Raw genomic sequence first — 19,862 nt, forward strand, 5'->3', positions numbered from 1 at the left:
AAGAAAACCCATTAGCGACAAAAGTTTCGTTTTCCAAGTCTCTATCCCTCTCTAAATATGTTGTGTTCCCTTCAGAAATGTTGAATGCATTCGACGAGAAATTCAAAAGCATTAATATAATAAGGAGTAAGGGAGTATAAAGGAGCGCACAAAAAGGCGAGCTCCAGTACCATTTTGCTTATTTTCGTTCTTCTGGTGCTCCACTTGAACATTTAGCCGTCAGCAAGGGAGATAAGAAATAATTTGCAAAAGACCGCAGCAAAGTTTAAACTTTGAATTCCGAAAAGTTATTTCAATCTAATAGCTGGCTGGAGCGTAGGGTACTGGTATTGGTGTATTAGAAGAAGTGGCAGCGCAATGTGGTTGAAAAAGGAATGTTTCCCAACGCAGATTTAGCAGCAGCACCCAGAATTACACTCGAAAAAGGCATCGCCAGAAAGACAAACACTTGAAGTTCTGTGTGTGTGGTGTAGGTATATGTTTGTGATAGGTTAGGTTAGGGCCTGGATTGGCTTTTCTATATGCAAATCCTCGCCTTTCCCAGAGAGTGTATTAAGGCTAAATGTGTGCCAAGTTTCATCGTTTGAGGAAGTTTGTTTGCTGATGCTTATGCTTCTATTTGTGCTCCTGCTGCGACCATAGAGTCATCATATCAGCCATCTTTTCTATTGCGATGCGATGTGACTTGGATGGAGTTTGGTTGTTCTGATTTCGGTAGGCGGTAGACATTGTCGTGTCGTTGTCGTTGGTGTATTACCCTTTTGAACAAACTTATAACACATCTTTCTTTCTTCTGGGGGGGTGAAAAGATAGGTCATTTAATGAAAATAAACTTTTGAGAGAGATGTCCTCTTTTAAGTAAAGTTTCAAACCCCTTAATGGAGAATGCATGTGGACATCAGGGAAATGATATTATGATGATGACTCAGTTTCAGTATTTGATTTTGTGCAAAACACCGAACAAAGGACACGAAACTATTGTTTTGTAAATTGAAATGTTGTTCCAAGTCTGTTATTTTTTTTTTTTTAGAGTAAAGAGATTGCTGATGTTAGATATTAAATTTCTTAATAACTAAGAATGTCTTTTGTAGCAGGATGGAGTTTGACAAATTGACAAGAAGAAAAGATGAAATTGATATTTTTGATTGAGTTTTCTTTGGTTTTGTTTTTTTTTGCATAGTTTTGTAATGGAATTGTATTATTGGAGGATTCAATATTTGAAAAGAGAAATAGTTATTTTTGTTTGTTTTGTTTTCATATAAGGATATTTTCATTTGTAAGTATTTATTTTAGGAATAGCAGTAAATTTGGTAGAATAAAAGAAAACAAAGTCAGATCTCATTGAAGGTAACAGGCATTATCTCTGTGCCAATAAGTTAAAAGGGCTTAAGTCAATTTTTATCATTTTTCAGTATAAGCAAATGAAATTTGTGGACTAGATTTGTCTTTTACTTTTTTTGTGATTACTTTTAAACTGTTGCCGCTAGACTTGCAATTTTTTTTTTTCAGAATACAGGCTTGTTATGCCCTTAATTTTCATATCTATATTTTTTCTTGGGACGACCGTTACATTTGAAAAAGTAGCTTACTTTGACTTAAATATACAATTTTGCAGACATTTCAAGGAACAAAACAGCTTATGTTACAACCTATAGAAAATTTTATAGCATGTGAAAGCTTATTATTTCACCTTTCATATGACGTATCAATCTCATTTCAAAAATGCCTACAAGAGAAGTTAGGATTGTTTAAAGTCAACCATGTCGAATTTCCAGACTGAGATTACGGTACTTTCCACACTGGTGGCTGTTCGGCTGGCAACATAGAGTGTTTTAAGGTTTTTCGCAAGTTTCTTGATTTAACATTGTGTAGCTTGTAGTTAGTCTACCGTTATGTGTGATATATCAAATGAAAGGTAATTGTATCAGAATGCTCATAAACGTGAAATAAAATTTCTATCTGCTCCTGGTCAAAAGTTATAACCTGTTGAATTCTAAAATTTTATTTTACCGTTATCTCAAAATTATGTTTACGAAAATTATTGAAACTTCGCACACATTTAGTCGTGGTCATGGTCTATCATTACTCCATAAACTTTATTCCTGTATCTATTAAAGAAAAAAAGATAAAAATAAAATCGATGAAAATCGGTTAAAAACGGTCAAAAAACGTGTTTTTTAAAAACTTGTTTCTTCCGTTATTCAGAGTCAAAACTCACTAAACGATTCCAATTTTTTGCACATGTATGCATAAAGCCAAAACCTACATGTCCTATAAGTTTTTGAACGCTCCAAAAAAAACTAAAAACCAAAAACTACCCAAAAATACCCCTAAAAAACAAGGTGTTTTTCAAAAATTCATATTTCGAAACGCATAGTGTTGGAAAAAAATTTGTATTAGAAGCCTAATTTTTATTCCCTCATCTTTTACCTGGTACCTTTAGAACTTTCAAAAAAAATAGCTTAGTTTCAAAATTTTTTAGAATTTTTTCTTAAATGCAGTAGTTATTCTTAAATTAGTCTCATCTATCTATAGCACAAAAGAACAACTCTCTACAGCTTTGCGTTTAGATTTTAGCCCAAATTTCATCTTTCCGTTTAACCCCTGTTTACCCTATTAAATGACACAATTTTTAAAAATCCTTCATTTGGATTAAGCTTTAGGTTATTATCTTTAAAATAAGCTATAGAAGATTTTTGTATCTCTAATAGTTTATTTTTAATTTTTAATTGAAATTTTTGCAGCACTGCAAAAGTGCGAGAGTGGAACGGAAGAAAATGGCGTCACTTTTTTGTGGTGGCTGCCATGGTTCATCGATTTATAAGACGTTATCACGTCAAAAAACCTTAAATAATAAAAAAGAAAATGCAAGAAATATCATTATAATAAATTAAATTTTAATATTTACCAGATATTTTTAATACAAACATAATCAAATTTCAATAAATTTTGAAATAGATTTAGAAATTTATTACATTCAAAGTGTTAAATTTTAATAAAATCATGGTGTTACCTCATATGTAACCCAAATGTTTGTAAAAACTTTTTACAACATTTTTAACAGTATAATTATATACTGTCTTGAAAAAGATAATTCTGTTAAAAAGCTTATTCTCCCCTTCATTTTGAATACAATGAAGGCAGTTTTCATTTCTCCTGAATATTATCCAAAATTTCATAACTTTTCGTCACGGAATTTCGACACAAACCTCATAACTTCTGTTATACTTTACTTTTTTCCTTGAATACTGAAAACTAGGGAGTGTAGTAACATTTTAAAATACTATTTCGTAGAAAGTTGAAAACATGTTTGCCACTGATGTTTTTCTCTTTAAACGGATTCTTTAAAGTGATCAAGGGTTACTGAAGGATCTGTGCCCCATTATTTGTTTTGACCATGAACATCATGTTGTGAAAAGTCAATAATTTTTAACCGTTTAGAAAAATTAAGGAACTGTGTAAGGGAATAAACTTGAACTAACTTTATAGTCTTATGCCTGAATAAAAAACTATGCATTTACGGTCAAGCTATTGCTTCTATATTAATCAACCATTTTGTTATGTATTAGCTCAAAAACTCTACAGACTGTATTACATTTTCAAATACTTTATAAATTCCACGATGTTCAGTTTACTAATAGAATATTTTTTCTTATTTTTTTTTTTTTTGTAGGAAAATGGAAGATCAGTTCCTGATGTTACAGCTAGCCCGGGCCGAGCTCCACCTGGGCCGTTGCCATCAAATCAAATGCAACAAATGGGAGGACAACAACAACCGCGACAGCAAGGTGTCAAAGAGCCCGTTCTATTACAAGGTGACTTCCGCAAGGTGTCAGGAATTAGTTCGGAAATATTCCGGCAGATAGAAGCGGTTGAGAATGATCATGATCCAAATACAGCTGCAGCATTGGAAGTAATCAAAAACCTCCCAAAATTATGATGAAATGTATTAAAATCTTTCTTTTATTCTTAATATTTTTTAAGGCCGTTGAGAGGCGTGGTGAGATGATAGTTAGAATTTTAGAACCCCGTAGTATCGGTGGCAAGCATGCCGTCGAAGCTGCTCATAAACTTATGGCAAAGGGTGATGCGAGACATACGGTTCAGGTAAATCATCAAAACGATATAATAACACCTTTCTCTACAACAGTGGTCAATATTTTTTATTTTAAGCTGGTAGAAATAGTTAAAAGACCTGGCCAAACTCTAGGTCTTTATATACGTGAAGGAAATGGCGCTGATCGAACTGATGGTGTTTTTATATCTCGAATAGCATTGGAATCAGCCGTTTATAATAGTGGATGTCTCAGGGTAGGTCACTCAAAATTTTTCGAAAAAATTCACTAATATAACAGTTTTCGGTCTTAAGGTGGGTGATGAAATATTAGCAGTAAATTTAGTTGATGTGACGCACATGTCCCTGGATGATGTTGTTATTATCATGTCCATTCCACGACGTTTGGTGCTGGCCATTCGACAACGACGTGGTGCTCGTGGTACCAGTTCACCTGGCCCACCAACCCTCTCCCGACCCGAACAAAAGCCACCGCCAGTTGTTGTCATTAAACGCGACCTCAGAGACGAAGACTTAGATGATGCGGATCGCATGCCACGCTCCCGGTCATCACGTGAAAGACGTACAGGTATTTTAAACTAATTCAAAAAATTTCAATCCTAATTTTTTCTTTCCCTTTCTCCTCTTTCTGTCATAAAGGTGATGGCAGAGAAATGACAGAGTCACGTTCAAGACTCGGCTTGGGTTTGAATAATTACAGTCCTCAAAGTGAACAACTGGACTTATACTACAACACACGGGCAAATGTTATGCAAGAACCACCCAGTTGGGGCTATAAGCCCCCACCACCACCGTCAGTCATCACCGAACAACCCAAGTCTCATTCATTTGCCCCATCATCAGCCTACTATCAAAATGCTGGCACTTTAGAAAGCCTCGCTGAAAAGGTACACTCCTTCTATCCAGGTCCCTCACGCCGCATGTCAGCCGGAGCCGGAGTCACCCTAGCTCAACAGCATGCCCGTTTTCCACGCAGTGGGTCGGATCAACATCTGCCGCGGGTCGAGTACTCGGATTATTCATCCTCATTGGGTAGGCATTCCTTGCTTAGATCTAGTCTTAAGCCAGGTGCACTTACATCAGCTGGTGGTACCCTAGGTCGCTATGGACGTTATGAACCGCAGTCACGAAGCTCCAAATACGGTGTACCACCCAGTGCTGCCTCGCAGTCGCTTACTCGCAGATCAAGACCATCTATCGACTACTCTAGTGATACAGAGGCAACGATCGGTCAGAGGCCTAGCTACTACTACTACAATCGGCCAGCTATTGGAAGTATACCACGTGGCACTACAACTGGCATACTGGGTGGTAATGTTGCTCCAGATTTGGCCAAATTCAATTCACTGCCCAGGGAACGTCCCGGAGTTCGTATGAGTGGTATAAGACCGCGTATCAGTGATAGAATAATGGACGATGCCGATGGTAATCTTTCTGCCCCGGAATTCACTGGTCGTCGGGATATGCGAGAAAGGGATCTACGAAGTAGGATTACAGCAAGTCCATCGATATTCACTTCGGATGAATATAGGGCTTGGTTGAGACGTGCTCCAAGCAGTTCGGCGATTGCGGAACAGATGCGCCTTACCAGAGACTTGCTTAGCCAACCACGAAGTCATAGGTTCTCCTGCAGTGCAGAAAATATCCATGATGCTTTGAAAAATGTAAGTTCATTTTGGGGGGTTTTCAGATATTTTTTAACTCTTTTTTGCCCATTTAGACGGAGAGTATCTATAGCAGTCGAACGGGTGTCCTGACCGGAACTTTGGATCGCCATCTTGGAATGCCCCGACCCATATCTTCCTTGCCGGTTAGATCGATGTCCTCGCAACACATTGGCGGACCCTCGTCAATTCGATCGCCAAGCATTCGACGCATGAGACAACTGCTAGAACTTTCGACAGGCCCCGCCAGTCCAAGCGGAAGTATCCTAAGTGGGGGTGGCCATCAGAGTCCAGCTCCAACTCCAAGCGCAACACTGCCCCGATCACACCGACAGATCGATATAAATCCAGCCGAGTTTGCAAAATACAAACTCGACAAGCCCATCATGGATGTGGGCGGTGTATCGGGTATGCTTTGGATCCATCTTCTCGCTGGACGTGGTTTGCGAACTGCCCCAGAAATCAACCAACCTGGAGCTCCACAAGCACAGAGTCGTGATCTGTATTGTGTTCTGGAGTGTGATCGTGTGCATAAAGCTAGAACGGTCGTCCGATCTGGCGATCTTCAGTTCGATTGGGATGAGTCCTTTGAATTGGACTTGGTGTGCAATAAGCAATTGGATGTGCTCGTCTATTCGTGGGATCCCCAACACAGGCATAAACTTTGTTATCGTGGTGCTATTTCTTTGGCATCTCTCCTGCGACAGTCTCCATTGCATCAGTTGGCTCTGAAAGTTGAACCCCGTGGAACGATTTATATTCGTCTGAGGCATACAGACCCTATTACTCTGTACAAGCGTAGGGGCTTACCAAGTCTTCGGGCTGGCTATCCACAGCTATTCGGAGCTGATTTGGAAACTGTTGTAAGTCGGGAGTCAAAGGGAGCTCCTGGAAGTGCACCAGTTCCAATAGTCTTGCGCCGTTGTGTGGAAGAAGTGGAACGACGTGGTTTGGATATCATCGGATTGTACAGGCTGTGCGGATCAGCTACGAAAAAGAGGCTTCTGCGTGAAGCATTCGAAAGGAACAGTAGAGCAGTCGAATTAAGTCCGGAACATGTTCCTGACATCAATGTCATAACTGGTGTCTTGAAAGACTACCTAAGAGAGCTTCCGGAACCACTGTTCACCAGGTGTCTATTCCAAATGACTGTTGATGCTTTAGGTAAGACCTCAAGATTGTCAAAAATGGTACATTTCCTAAACTTAAACTGACTTTTAGCTGTCTGCCTGCCTGATGATCCTGAAGGAAATGCGAAATTAATGCTTAGTATCCTGGATTGTCTACCACGGGCCAATCGGGTAAGTTATCTTTTTGAGACCTTAAAATCAAGAAGTCACATTTGAGCTTTTGTTTTTTCTCTCAAGGCCACCCTTGTGTTCCTGCTGGACCATTTGTCATTAGTGGTGTCAGCTTCGGAGCGCAACAAGATGTCAGCTCAAGCCCTCGCCACCGTTATGGGTCCTCCTCTAATGCTTCACTCGTCTAGTGCCCCTCCAGGCTCCGATATTGATCATGCTCAGCCCATAGCCGTTCTGAAGTATCTCCTACAGATCTGGCCTCAACCGCAAATCGGTGGCAGTGGAATGGGTTCCCTGTCGGCTGTGGGAGTCTCGGCTATAGTCGGTCCATCCTCAGGTAACGTAATTAACAACCGTTATATAGTTTATCTTCTACATGGTGTATTCTATTAAAGTCTTAAAGTGCTACCTAACTCTGATGGTGTGGTTTCTTAAAAAAAAAAATCTTTCGAGGCAACTTTTTTTTTTGTGTCTCGCTCTGTCATAAAGATGCTCCTATCCTCTATCACTTTTTTTTTTGGTTTTTTTTGTGTTTTTCAAAAAAAAAAAAAAAAAATGGAGGTCTCAAATTTTTTTCCGGTTCCGTTTTGATTTAATTTTGCGTTTTTTTTTTTTTTATTTTTATTTCATTTTTTCATCAACATTCTTGCGTCTATATGATTAATACAGAGTCCTATGTAGACAGGTCGGCGCGGCGAGTCAACAGGGCAGCGTGGAAGCAAAGTCAATGTGTTGCAAGCGGACAAACACCAGCTACAGCAGGCCAGTCTTCGGCCATCCATTTCGGTAACCAACATACTATCCCAAGGCCAACATCATCTCTCAGCCACAGCCAGCACTCATCTGTATCAATCAGTAGTGGGTCAGTTAGCTCAATCGCCTCGAGCCTTGCAACAAGCGGTGCAACAGGTAAACTCTCCAACGAATCAATCAATAAATTAACAAAAAAAAAAAAAAAACTTAATCAAATCGTATCGTTTATAAAAAATGCGTACTTCGTTTTTTTTTTTTTAATGTAGTAACTCTTTTTTATGAAACTTGTAAAAATTTCTGTGTAAACGGTTTTTTTGTACAAAATTTTTAACAAAAAACAGTGTGACCTGTTGTGCTTTTTTTATATTTGGATACAAAATTTATTTGAAAAAAAAAATTAAACAAAATGTTTTTGGTTTTGTGTGTGTTTTCCTGAACTGATGCATGATGAGAAAGACCCACTACTGGTTGCCTCGCACTTAAACATTGTAAATACTGCTAAGAACGTATACAAATCAGATTACCTATACTAACAAATATTGGTGTTACCATATTCATGTTTTTTTTATTTTTATACAAATTTTGTTTTTAATTTTATTTTACTAAATTTCAGACAAAAATTATACAACACAAAGTAGGTATTTGACATTGTTAAAGCTTATATAACAAAAACATTTGACATCACACACAAAACAGAACACAAAATCATTAAATAAAAAAACAAATAAACCTTCACATTGATCATAAGTACAAACTCATTTGTCCATATTTACATGTTTTATATTGTATCGTTTACATTTTTATTGTTTTTAATGTTGTTTAAAAAATATGTTAATCTTATCGAATAGGATCGAATCCTAGTTGGGAACTGTTATTACAATTTGAGAATAGGGTCAATCCAATCACTTTAAGGAGTGAACTTGGAAATATGGTACAATAAATTAAATAATTTTAAAGAAAAATGGAACAAAACCTAAAGTTTTCTAAAGAATACACAAAATAGGTAGGAAAATCCTGAAGTGTGGTAGACAAAAAGAAGAAACAATATAATATTTTTACATTTTTTTATTAAGTGGTCTGCTGCAAAACATGTATGTACATTGTACATTGTACATTGTACAATGTACATTGTACATACTTTTTTTTCTATAACTTTATTCATTCCAAAATTTTAAGGCTAAGGGACATACATACATTTTACTTCCGATATACATAGGTACTATAGGGCAAGTTTAGGATTTAAAAAAAAATCGGTCTCGAGATAACAATCAGACATGACATTACGAAGATTGAAAATGCTAAAAAAGTGGGTCTGGCAATTGTGTCTGTCTGTAAGTACCTCGAGCTACAGCCTAAACTAGATACTGGAACGATTTTCTTTAAACTTGGTAGTTAACAGTTTTGGGTGATTGGAAATAGAAATTTTTTTTTAAAAAACGGATCTAAGGATTTTGATAAAAATATTTTTGTGTAATGTTACAAATAAGACACAACTTTTGAAAAAAAAAAAATATTTTTTCCTGATTGCCATAGAACCGTTTTTTTTTTGGTTTTTGAATTACATAAATCGAATCTTCGTTTTTATGTGTTGAATAATATTTTTTTTTAAATGGCATACTAACTTTTTTTTTGAAAAATGTTAGAAAATTTATATATACATACATACAGGGTGTCCCAAAAGTTTACGTCGAAACGAAAACGGTAGATAGGGTAGGTGGTGACAGTTATCAGAAAAATAATAAAAAAAATCGCAGCCATATATTTTGGGAGTTATGGGCATTTGAAAAAAAGTCGAAAAAATGGTCACCCTGTGACGGTTTTTCATGTGCCGTGACTACAAATCTTAATTTTTCTCACTTTTTTCTTTTGTTATCAGTTTTAAAGAAAATATTACTTTTTTACCCAACTTAGTACTAAAAAATTTTACATGACTCTAATTCAATGAGCCGTAGTGTAAAAAAAATGCACTACGATGTTTCGGCAAGTTGTCTTAAAAGTTGGTGTGTTCAATTCTCTTTTCAAAATGGTACAACATTGTTGGGAAAATTCCATAAATAACCGAGATAAATTTTTTTTCTTAAGAAATCCGACTTTTTTATGAGGTAATTTTTCCATATTATTCAAGTTTTGTACCCTTTCAGAACCTTTCAGAATACAAAAACAAAAATTACAAATAGTGGTGAAAACACAAAAATTTATTCTTCGAAAGCAATTAACCGCTAAAGTAAATTTAAACCAAAATTAACACATATGACTTTTTTTATAAAGAACCGTAAAAAAAACACTCAATATCCTTGGAGCCTTTAAAAATATTTATATATTTATATTTATTTATTTTATTTATTTATATTTAAATAAAATTAAAAAAGTGGCAAAAACTGAAACTGAAATAAAAAAAATTGAAACGAAAGATTCGAATAATATTGTTTCTAAGTTTCATCGTAAATTTTTATATTTTCACTTTACCATTTAAATTTTTAAATGATCAATACTTTTGACCACACACAGTTTTAATATATGGTTTTGAAAAATTGGGGACCAAAAGAAAGCTACCGTCGAGAAATTGATTTTCCAAATTCTGTACTCCATAAGACCATAGGCGTCCAGTAATACATCATTGACCAGTAATACATCATTGGAAACGTTTCTATTGAATTTTTTTTTTTGTTTCGTTAATGTAAATAGTCTAAGAATAAAATCCACGATGGAGCCCCTCGAACTTCCATTTAGAATTCAAGTTTCCAAGATTTTTAAAACTTTTTATATACAATTTTGTATAAAAATCTTATATGAATTTGAGCTCAAAAGAGTTACATTTTTTTTAAATGTAACTTTTGCAATTTACATTTTGGCTTCAATTTATCCCAAAATTTAAATTAAGATTTTTGTTAAAAACTTTTTTGTTTTTTATTTAGTTTTAATTTTTATAAATTCAATGGAAGCAAAGGACCTTGCATCACTTAGACGTTAAAAAAATGTACTCATAAGTTGAATTCAAACTTAAAAAAAGAAAAAATAATTAAACGCACCGATAACACCTACAATACTTCTAATATACCTATCCATTTAAAGAAAAAAAAAACCGAATTTTATTCTTGTCTTCTGTAAAATCAATTTACTTCAATAAAACCTTTTTGAAAAATAGGTCCTCAAATATAGCAATTTTGAAAAAAAAAAATTATCTAACAAATATTATTAATATTATTTATAATAAAATAAGTGGAATTCAGGTTGGTTTTTATAAGATTTATAATTTGTTAAAAATTCTTAAGTTACCACAAACTGTTATAGGGAACAAATATTTGCATTAAAAAAAAAAACGCCAGACAATTCCTCAGATAAGAAATGCTGGAAAGATTTTTTTTGTAAAATACGGTGGGAATTAAAAAAAAATGTTTTTGTTTGAAATAGTCAGAAAATTAGAACATAGACCTGTAGTCCACATAGAATTAATTCTACTCATTGACTTACTACTGACTCTCCTAATATATACTGTTTTCCTTCATTCGTTAAAGTATTAAACCAACATCCTTAGAGTAAATAATTTGGTCTGTTGCAGAAACAATTTATAACCATGTGTGATTCTTATTTTCTTTATGTAGTTCCCCAAAAAAAAAAACAAAAGCTAAGTATCAAAGAAACTGTAACATTTTCATTGTAAATTATTATTTTATTGTTTTCTGCACCTAGTATTTATACGTATTGCACCTTTATAGTCTTTAAAAAAAAAATATCCTTGTGGGTAGCCCATTTAAAACGAAATTGGTATTTTTGCGCTGTAATTTTGAAAATTATATACTATAAGTTATGTGATGCACTTTACACTTGATAATATTCAAACAATTTATCGTCAATTTTTTTTTTTTCAAAAAATAATTTTACAGCCCCATCAATTGGCGGTCTCAGCGGGCTCAGCAATTCAAGACCAATCGCAACTGCCACTTCCAGGCACACCCTCCCCAGGCAGTAGTTCAGCATCGACAGGTTCAGGATCGGGTTCGGGATCAGGTAATATTTCCCAGAAAATAAAGAATCCTCAAACTTTTATGATTAAAATTTGTTTTTCTATAGGAACTGATACAATAAAACGTGGTGCATCACCAGCATCAGTTAAACATGTAAAAATATACGAATCTCCAAGCTCATACTCAATATCCAAAAATGAATCACAAAAAACTCTAACAGCAACAACAACAACAACACCACAAACAACATCAACTAAAGAAAGCAATATTGATAAAACGAAAAGCAACGTTGGCAACAATGGTATCCATGGACCAAAATCAACCTCATACAGCACCACGAGCAGCACCGCAGCTACCACCAACAACGCACCAACTTCTTATTCCTCTTCTACTTCTTCTTCTGCTTTGGAAACATCCTACACACCATCATCTGCACTCTCGTCAGCTCGCCACAAGTCATCTGCCACCTCATCTTCATCGTCTTCAGCTACAACTGTTGTCGGTGCTGGCTCAACAACCTCAGGAGCCACCACCTCGTCTGACGATTCCGACGATCTGATATCGTACAAATCCTCGGCATCGACAAACGCCCTCCTGGCACAATCTCAAGCCATGACAACAACTCAGCTCATGTCAAAATATCTAAAGCGAGAGCCCCGAGTGACCTTCACTCCAATCAAATCTCCAACTACTCCCTCTCCACCATCTGGATCCTCGACAGTTCCCAGCCAGGACAAAACTTCGACGGGCGACAAAACGGATTCGAGTGGCTTTTACTCGACCCGTGGTTCCTATCAATTAAGCTCAAGTCTGAAGACGACCTCTGGCGGTGACGACTCCACAGGCTTAGCCAGCAAATATCATTCACCCTCGTCGCCATCTTCGGCCTCAGGTTTGACATCTTACAGTGGAACCAAATATGGCTACACTTCAGCCTCAGATTCGGTCTCACCATCATCGTCGTCGACCTACAGCAAGGCGTCCTCGCCGTCTAAGCCCACCAGCAGCGCTCTAAACAATCTCTCATCGTCAGGATCTGGCACAGCCTCATCCACGTCATCATCGACCAGCCTAGGTCGCAGTTATTTATACCAAACCTCTGATACGCCGCCGAAGACGTCAAGTAATAATTATTCTAGTAACCTAGTTAGTAAGCAGCAGCAGCAGCAACAATACACAGCAAGCCCAGACCGCAATCAGTATCAGCAGCAAGTTTCGTCAAGTGCTTCAGGCATACCAAGTTACTCGAGCAGTAACGTGTTCTCCAGCAATGGCAGCAATGCCTTGCTCTATGGCACTCTGCCAAAGCACACTCCTGGCTCAAATGGCGGCGGTGGCAATGGAGGAGGCAGTGGCAATGGCAGTAACAGCAGCAGCACGGCAGCGATGTTATCCTCGACAACATCATCCTATTTATCCGATTCAATTGGCACAACAGCCAGTAGCAGTGGAGTCAGTTCAATGGCTGGCTCCGCCAGTAGCTATGACTTCTACACAAATCCTAGTAACACACGTGCGTTTGGTAGTTCCTCGGCAGCAGCCACTGGCAACGGTGGCAGCTCGGGTAATTATCATACGTTAGGTTCATACAGAGTACAGTATTCGTCGACAAATCCATTTTTGGAGGCATTCGACCCAGCTCCGTCAGCGACAACAACAGCATCAAGTTCGAGTTCGACTTCAGTTAGCCATCATTCACATGCATCGAACAATGATCGATCATCGATTATGTTGAGTAATTTTCATTCGGATTCAAAAAATGGCGATGAATATGATGATTTAAAGTAAAACAAGAAAAAAATAGTAAAACAGCAGGGAGATTTTACAGTTATTTAAATTTATATTTCATATTTAACAAACAAAACAGAAAAAAAAAATAGGGTAGGTACTTAAAAGATAGTTAAACAAAAAAAATGGAAAACCACATTAAAACAAGTCATTTGTAATTTATAAACGCATTTTCCAAAAAAAAAAAACAACAATAGTTTTCATGTTTTTTCTATACATAAAAATATTCTAAATGACATTTTTAACTAAAAAGGTTGTCTACTCGAACAGAATTTAAAACACTTACATAGCAAACGACATAAAATTTTTCTGACAGGTGTTGTGGATTTTTTAGTGGGGTCTATTAGATTCAAGGCTTAACTGGGAGGTTTTCAGCATTGAAGACTGCAAATCTTGAAATGAAAAAGAATATATTCTTTGAGCATGTAAAGTTCTTCTTACACCACTGAATCTTTAAATTCCAATCTTTTTTAGGAGAACTTGTGCTTAAATTTGTTCATAGATTTAAAATAATCTTTCTTCGCCAAGCTTGCATTAATGTTTAAAAATCCACATGTTTTTTAAACCAAAAAGCTATTTTCTAAAAAAAAAAGTACGTATACACCAGAGTGACCGGACAATTTTTAATTATAATCCCTCTGCATTCTCGGTAAGAAATTAAATAAATTGCAAAAATGATTGCAGTGAAACAGATCTTACATCTTGAGATTTTTTATGTATGTTATGTGGGATTTGACAAGCATCAGTTTCCTCCAGTTCTACTCTATCAAATGCTAGCAAATCAGGGAAATATAAATAATTCTAATATCTGCATGAATCACAATTTCGTCTTAATGGAAATTTTGAAATTTTTCGGATTCCCACTGTTATCGCAGTGGTTTTTAAAGACGACATAAAATTAAAAAAAATGTCATCGGTTTTTGGAACAAAACAACAACAAAATCGAAAATTAAAAAAACGAGTCTTAGCGATTTTAACTAACATGTCATTCTTATTCTTTCCCAAGCAATTTTAATTTTGGCCCCTTGCTGAGAGATGGTGAGCATCCGTTTGCAAATTTTCACAAAAAAAAAAAAAAATTGTTCAATGGTAGCCATAGCGCCATCTTTTTGGGATATTCTGAACTTTGAGGCATCTTTAAGAAAACTATCTGATTTTATTCATAGAATAATCTTTACATTTAACCTTTGACCTCGCCTGGAATCCTGAAATTGTCCTTATAGTCGGCTTTATTGTGATTCATACACCCGAGCTAAGGTTTGGTCCAGATCTTTGCTAAGTCAGACCGAAATCAAATTTCCATTTAGTCGATTTATATTTTGGAACGTTATTGCTGAGCCAAAATCAAAATCATGAAAAAGTTCAGCTTAATTAAGATTATATACTATGAAAATTCAAAAGGTCTGCGAATATATCGAACGAAAAATATTTACGGTCTGGGGTAGTAAACTGGTAACCATACTCCATATTTTAATTGAATCTGGAACGTTTGTGATCACAAATATCATTCTTTTTGGTATCTAAAATTTTATTAAAACTCATGGTTCAATCGAAGCCATAAAAAAAATCGAAAAGAATTTCAAGAACATAGGTAGAAGTCTTTGTCTGAAGAATGCAGTTGTTACATTACATAACTAACTTACTAACTAATTAACTAACGACAACTTTTAGTAAGTAACGTTTCGGTACTCGTTAATAAACTTTTATAACGAATACATTCGATTTGCTAATGCTGTATATGGAAGTAAGTTGTTTAATAGCGGGTATCTGTGAAGATGGAAATTTCCGAAGTTTATTCCACGTTTTTCCCTGCCTCTATAGATAGGACATGTTTGATATCTTAAATTTCCGCTTGGAAAAAGTTACACTAGCTCTAGTATTTCTAATATTTCGTATCGTATATACGGAGAAAAAAGACCACATTAAATTAAGCGGATACCACCTTAAATTAAGCGGATTTCTGCATGGTTTTGTGCTAAGATGACTTCCACTTAAAATTAAGGTGACAAATCACATTAATTTCTTGAATGCGTAAATAATATGATCTCTGTTTGAAATGAATGTGAAAAATTGCATAAGTTCACATAAACAATGACATGAAGTTCGTATTAAATTTAACTGAGTTTAGGTGGAATCACATTATTTTAAGCGTATATCATCTTATTTTGTGGTGGTGAAATTTAATGTGCGCATCATCTTATATTAAGGTGCCCCTATTTTTCTCCGTGTAATTATGACATTCAGTAACCATCGCCTCAAATGGATATTGATGGAGTTATTGCCAAAAATTAGCTAGGATGTAGTGTACCTAGGAATTAATAGGAATTCATTCAAAACTATTATAGTAGGACTAATAAAGTTATTATGGTTGTGCGTGCAGTCAGTCCATATGTTGAGAAGCCCGCTGAAAAACATCTGCGCAAATACAGTTTCTTGTTGTGGCTTTCAATAAAGCTTGTGCATATCAATTTTATGCACCGTTTGCGACATCATCAATAATTAGGATGGAACAGTTCTCAATCAATTTATTTTAAGCTTATTCAATAGTTCAATATTGACCACGATACAGAACCTTAAGGTGTTTCTCTACAAAAAGACTTTCTTATATTAAAGTTCCATATATTTTAAGCTATTTTTTTCTAAATTGTAAGTGAGATTAATAAACTCTTCCAAAGAGCTATAAACATTGAGCTTTTCGTTTTTTAATCTGAAGAGGTTTTGAGTACCAATATTGTGTGCATCAACAGAGTTCTCAGAGTTCTTATGAATGCAAAACGGCTGGCGTTATTCGAAGTCTTTTCTTTTTTACATAACCCTGTGGAGGTATTCAACATTATGTAACAAGGTATTTAATGTGGCTTCTTTCGATTTTTTTTTATAGTAGGCGGGTTATTTTGTGAAGAAATGGTGTTAGACTGGTTTGGTCTGAAATTCTTCTGATTGAATTGAAAGCATTAAAAACGCTTTGGCTATTAGAGAGACTTGTGTAAGAATAAGCGTACAAAAATAAGGGTATTGATGATATAGGTATCATATTTTCAAAAAACTGGATTGATCAAGAAAAACCTTGAGCAAAAAAGACGGATTTTAAGTACATTCTGATTAAAATACATGGGAGATTGATATTCGAAAACTGATAAAATATATTCCAGAAACTAAACCAAAGCCAAAAAAAAAACGCCTTTCGTTTTTTTGACCCTTACAAAAAATCCACATATCTAATTCAACATTACTTATCCCATTTAAGTACATAATTTAAAGCCTTTGGATAACCCATTTTATTTTTTCAATACAATACAATACCTACAATACAATACAGACTAACGCAACAAATATTACAACAAATACAAAAACTTTGAACTTTTTACATAAAATAAAAACAACAGCTTTTTCATAAATAAACTTAAACAACAAAACAAACAGAATTTTAGAAGAAAAAAAAAATAAAAAAAAACAACATTTTATATGCTTTATTTATATTATACTGTTTCCTAAAAATATAAGATTTTTTTTTCTGAAATTTTACTTAAACAATAATTTTATCCATTTTTTCCTAAAACTTACAATATACATTTTTTGACAAAAAATACTATATACTAATTTTATAGCCCAAAAATGTAAAAATTAAAAAAAAAAAAAAAACAACACATTTAATACGCATAATGTATATGTAATGTATAATAAATTTATTTCAATACAAATTTTTATAAAAACAGTTTTTACATATAAAGAAAAAAATATAAAAATAAAATAAATCTAAAATTTAAATGCTGAAAAGATTAAACAAACAAAAAAAAAACAAAAATTAAGCTACAAACTCAAACAGTATTGAAAAATCGTTGAAATTTACTCTACCAATAAATAACAAAAAAAAAAATATCATTTTATTTTTTTTTAAGTTTTTAAATAAATTTTCAAAAAAATACAAAAAAACATGTATTTAACAAAAACTGTATTAATTAAATGAATTTAAGTTAATCAATTCTAAGAGAGTGAAAATATTTTGATTAATTATAAAAAAAATAATTGTCATTCATTGCCATATCATCAAATTTCCAAATATCAAAAAAAAAAAAAAATCTAAAATTCATACATTTGCATATAAAACTCATCATAACAAAAAAATATACTTTTAATGATATTTGACCAAAAATAAATCAATTTAAATAAAATTTAAACAAAAAAAAAAATATTCATTAAAAAAACACAACACACAAATACATTTTCAAGTTGTATTATGTGCTTTCTTATATACCTAACACATAAAACAAAAAAAAAAAACAAAAAACTAAATAAAAATAATTAACTGTGAAAAGAATAGTAGGTATACAATATAAAAAATACAAATTTTAAAGGAACATATTTCGTAAGAAGGACGACGTTTTTAATGAAAAAAAGAATGATGAAAAATTAATAATCAACAAAACAACAATCGTATATTTAAATATTTATAAAATACAAACTAAACAAAAAAAAAAAAAAACAACCATAAATAACAAATTTACTCTTAACTGATTAAAATTAAATTATAATACAAACAAAAAAAATATCGTTGTAAATGTATTATAATATTAGCAAAATAAAATTAAATAAAAACAAAAAAAAAATATTTAATAATATGCAAAAGTCTGATCATAATAATAATAAAAAAAAATATATTGACATTTACAATTTACAAGCTTTCATTCAAAAAATCATTTCGAAATATTTTCACTATTTTAGAATTCAATTGAAAATCATGGTGCAGAAATTACAACAAAAACAGATTAAATAAAAAAAAAAAAAAAACGAACACTATATACAGACTTTATTTCAATGCAATTAAATATATTAAAGTTGAAAAAATTAACGAAAACAAAAATAAACAGTTTATAAAATAGGTATAATTTTTACAAGAGAAAATTTAAATTTAAAGATAAAAAACAGTTTTGAATTACCTTAAATATTTTAACCTGCAAATTATAAAAGTAGTTTACCTTATTATTGTTTTTTAAATTAGTTAAATTTAATTCTTTAATTATAATAATAATTTTAAAATCTGTGCACATGCAATAATTTCATAGATAAGCGTCATCCCAAACAAAAATTTTAAATTTTTTCGTTGTAAATTTTTAATTCTCTTAATTGGAACAAAATACTTTTTCATAAAGATATTTTTTGATACTAGACATTTTTAACAATTGTTTTATAACTTAAAAAATCTTCTACTTGGATGAGGAGAAGAAGTTGTGAGAATATTGATTTTGGCACTATCTTTGGATATTTAGCTCCGACCTGTGGTTTCTATCCAAAAGGCTAAAAAGGTTTTATTTTCGCTCTAACAAAGCGGGAAAACGGTTACTTTACGTGATTTTAGTACGATATTTTGATACGTTAACTTGAAGCATTTAAAATAAAAGTTATTGTGTGCACAGGTTTTTCTTTAAAGTAATCTGGCAGAAAAATTTTTTTTTTCTAAACACTTTTTTTTTCTATAAAAAACAATGATTTTCTCGTATTATTACAAACAATCCTTAAAATTTAAATAATAGCAAAAAAACTTCAGAAAAAAAAATATAAAATTCCCTATTCAGTCCGCTTAGTAAATATTTAACAAAAAAATAAATGCCTGAATAAATGTTATTTATTAAAAATAAAAAATCGACATTCTCTTTCAACCTAACTTATGAATAAATTTTAAATTTACAAAAAAAAAATAAATAAACAAAACTTACAAAAACCAATATTTATTTTCTCCATAGATAACAAAACAAAAAAGTTAAATAGTTACAAACAAAAGTAAATTTAAAAAAAACAACAACATCATATGCCAAAAAAAATCTTCTTGAATTTTATTTTTTATCCATTAAGGAAAATAACAATAAAACATATATCAAATTAAATATAACAAAAAAAAAAAAACATAATTTAAAGTTGTAAAAAACTTTTCAAATGTATATTATAAATTAAATTAAAAAAAATAAAACAACAACATTGTATTACAAATTAAGAAAAAAAAAACTAGGAAATTTCTCTATATAAAAAAATACAACAACAACAAAAAAAAATATATAAATGTATGAAAACGCTTTATTTACTAAACAAAATATATATTCATAAAAAGAAAACAAAAAAAAAACATGAAATTGAATTTCTAGATAAAAATTAAATTAATAAATATTTAGTAAATATTTAAAAAAAAAAATATATTGATGAGAATAAAAATCATTTTTAAACGTCAATTTCTGAAAGGACTTAAAAGGGAAACGGAAAAGATATGAACTATTAATTGTGGGATATTTTTTTAATTTAATCAAAAAAAAAAAAAATTAAAGAA

The 19,862-nt window shown here is 32.9% G+C and overlaps 1 protein-coding gene across 5 annotated transcripts in view; it reads left to right on the forward strand.

Annotated features, from left to right (window-relative positions):
* LOC129913491 (rho GTPase-activating protein 100F) overlaps positions 1–14,448 on the forward strand; it is a 96,165-nt gene extending 81,717 nt beyond the window's left edge. For 2 of the 5 annotated variants that reach the window (XM_055992201.1, XM_055992203.1), the window contains 11 exons: positions 3,674–3,913; positions 3,985–4,107; positions 4,174–4,311; positions 4,370–4,643; positions 4,715–5,739; positions 5,796–6,903; positions 6,961–7,040; positions 7,107–7,377; positions 7,726–7,949; positions 11,678–11,801; positions 11,865–14,448. In XM_055992201.1, coding sequence (XP_055848176.1) covers positions 3,674–3,913; positions 3,985–4,107; positions 4,174–4,311; positions 4,370–4,643; positions 4,715–5,739; positions 5,796–6,903; positions 6,961–7,040; positions 7,107–7,377; positions 7,726–7,949; positions 11,678–11,801; positions 11,865–13,546 — 5,289 coding nt within the window. In that variant the 3' untranslated portion in view covers positions 13,547–14,448. Of the gene's footprint in view, positions 1–3,673; positions 3,914–3,984; positions 4,108–4,173; positions 4,312–4,369; positions 4,644–4,714; positions 5,740–5,795; positions 6,904–6,960; positions 7,041–7,106; positions 7,378–7,721; positions 7,950–11,677; positions 11,802–11,864 lie in introns of all 5 variants that reach the window. The other 3 variants (XM_055992202.1, XM_055992204.1, XM_055992205.1) reach the window with 3 other exon arrangements.
* The last annotated feature ends 5,414 nt before the right edge of the window (positions 14,449–19,862 follow it).

Source organism: Episyrphus balteatus, chromosome 3, assembly GCF_945859705.1.
Source record: "Episyrphus balteatus chromosome 3, idEpiBalt1.1, whole genome shotgun sequence".
Classification (NCBI taxonomy): Eukaryota; Metazoa; Arthropoda; class Insecta; order Diptera; family Syrphidae; genus Episyrphus; species Episyrphus balteatus.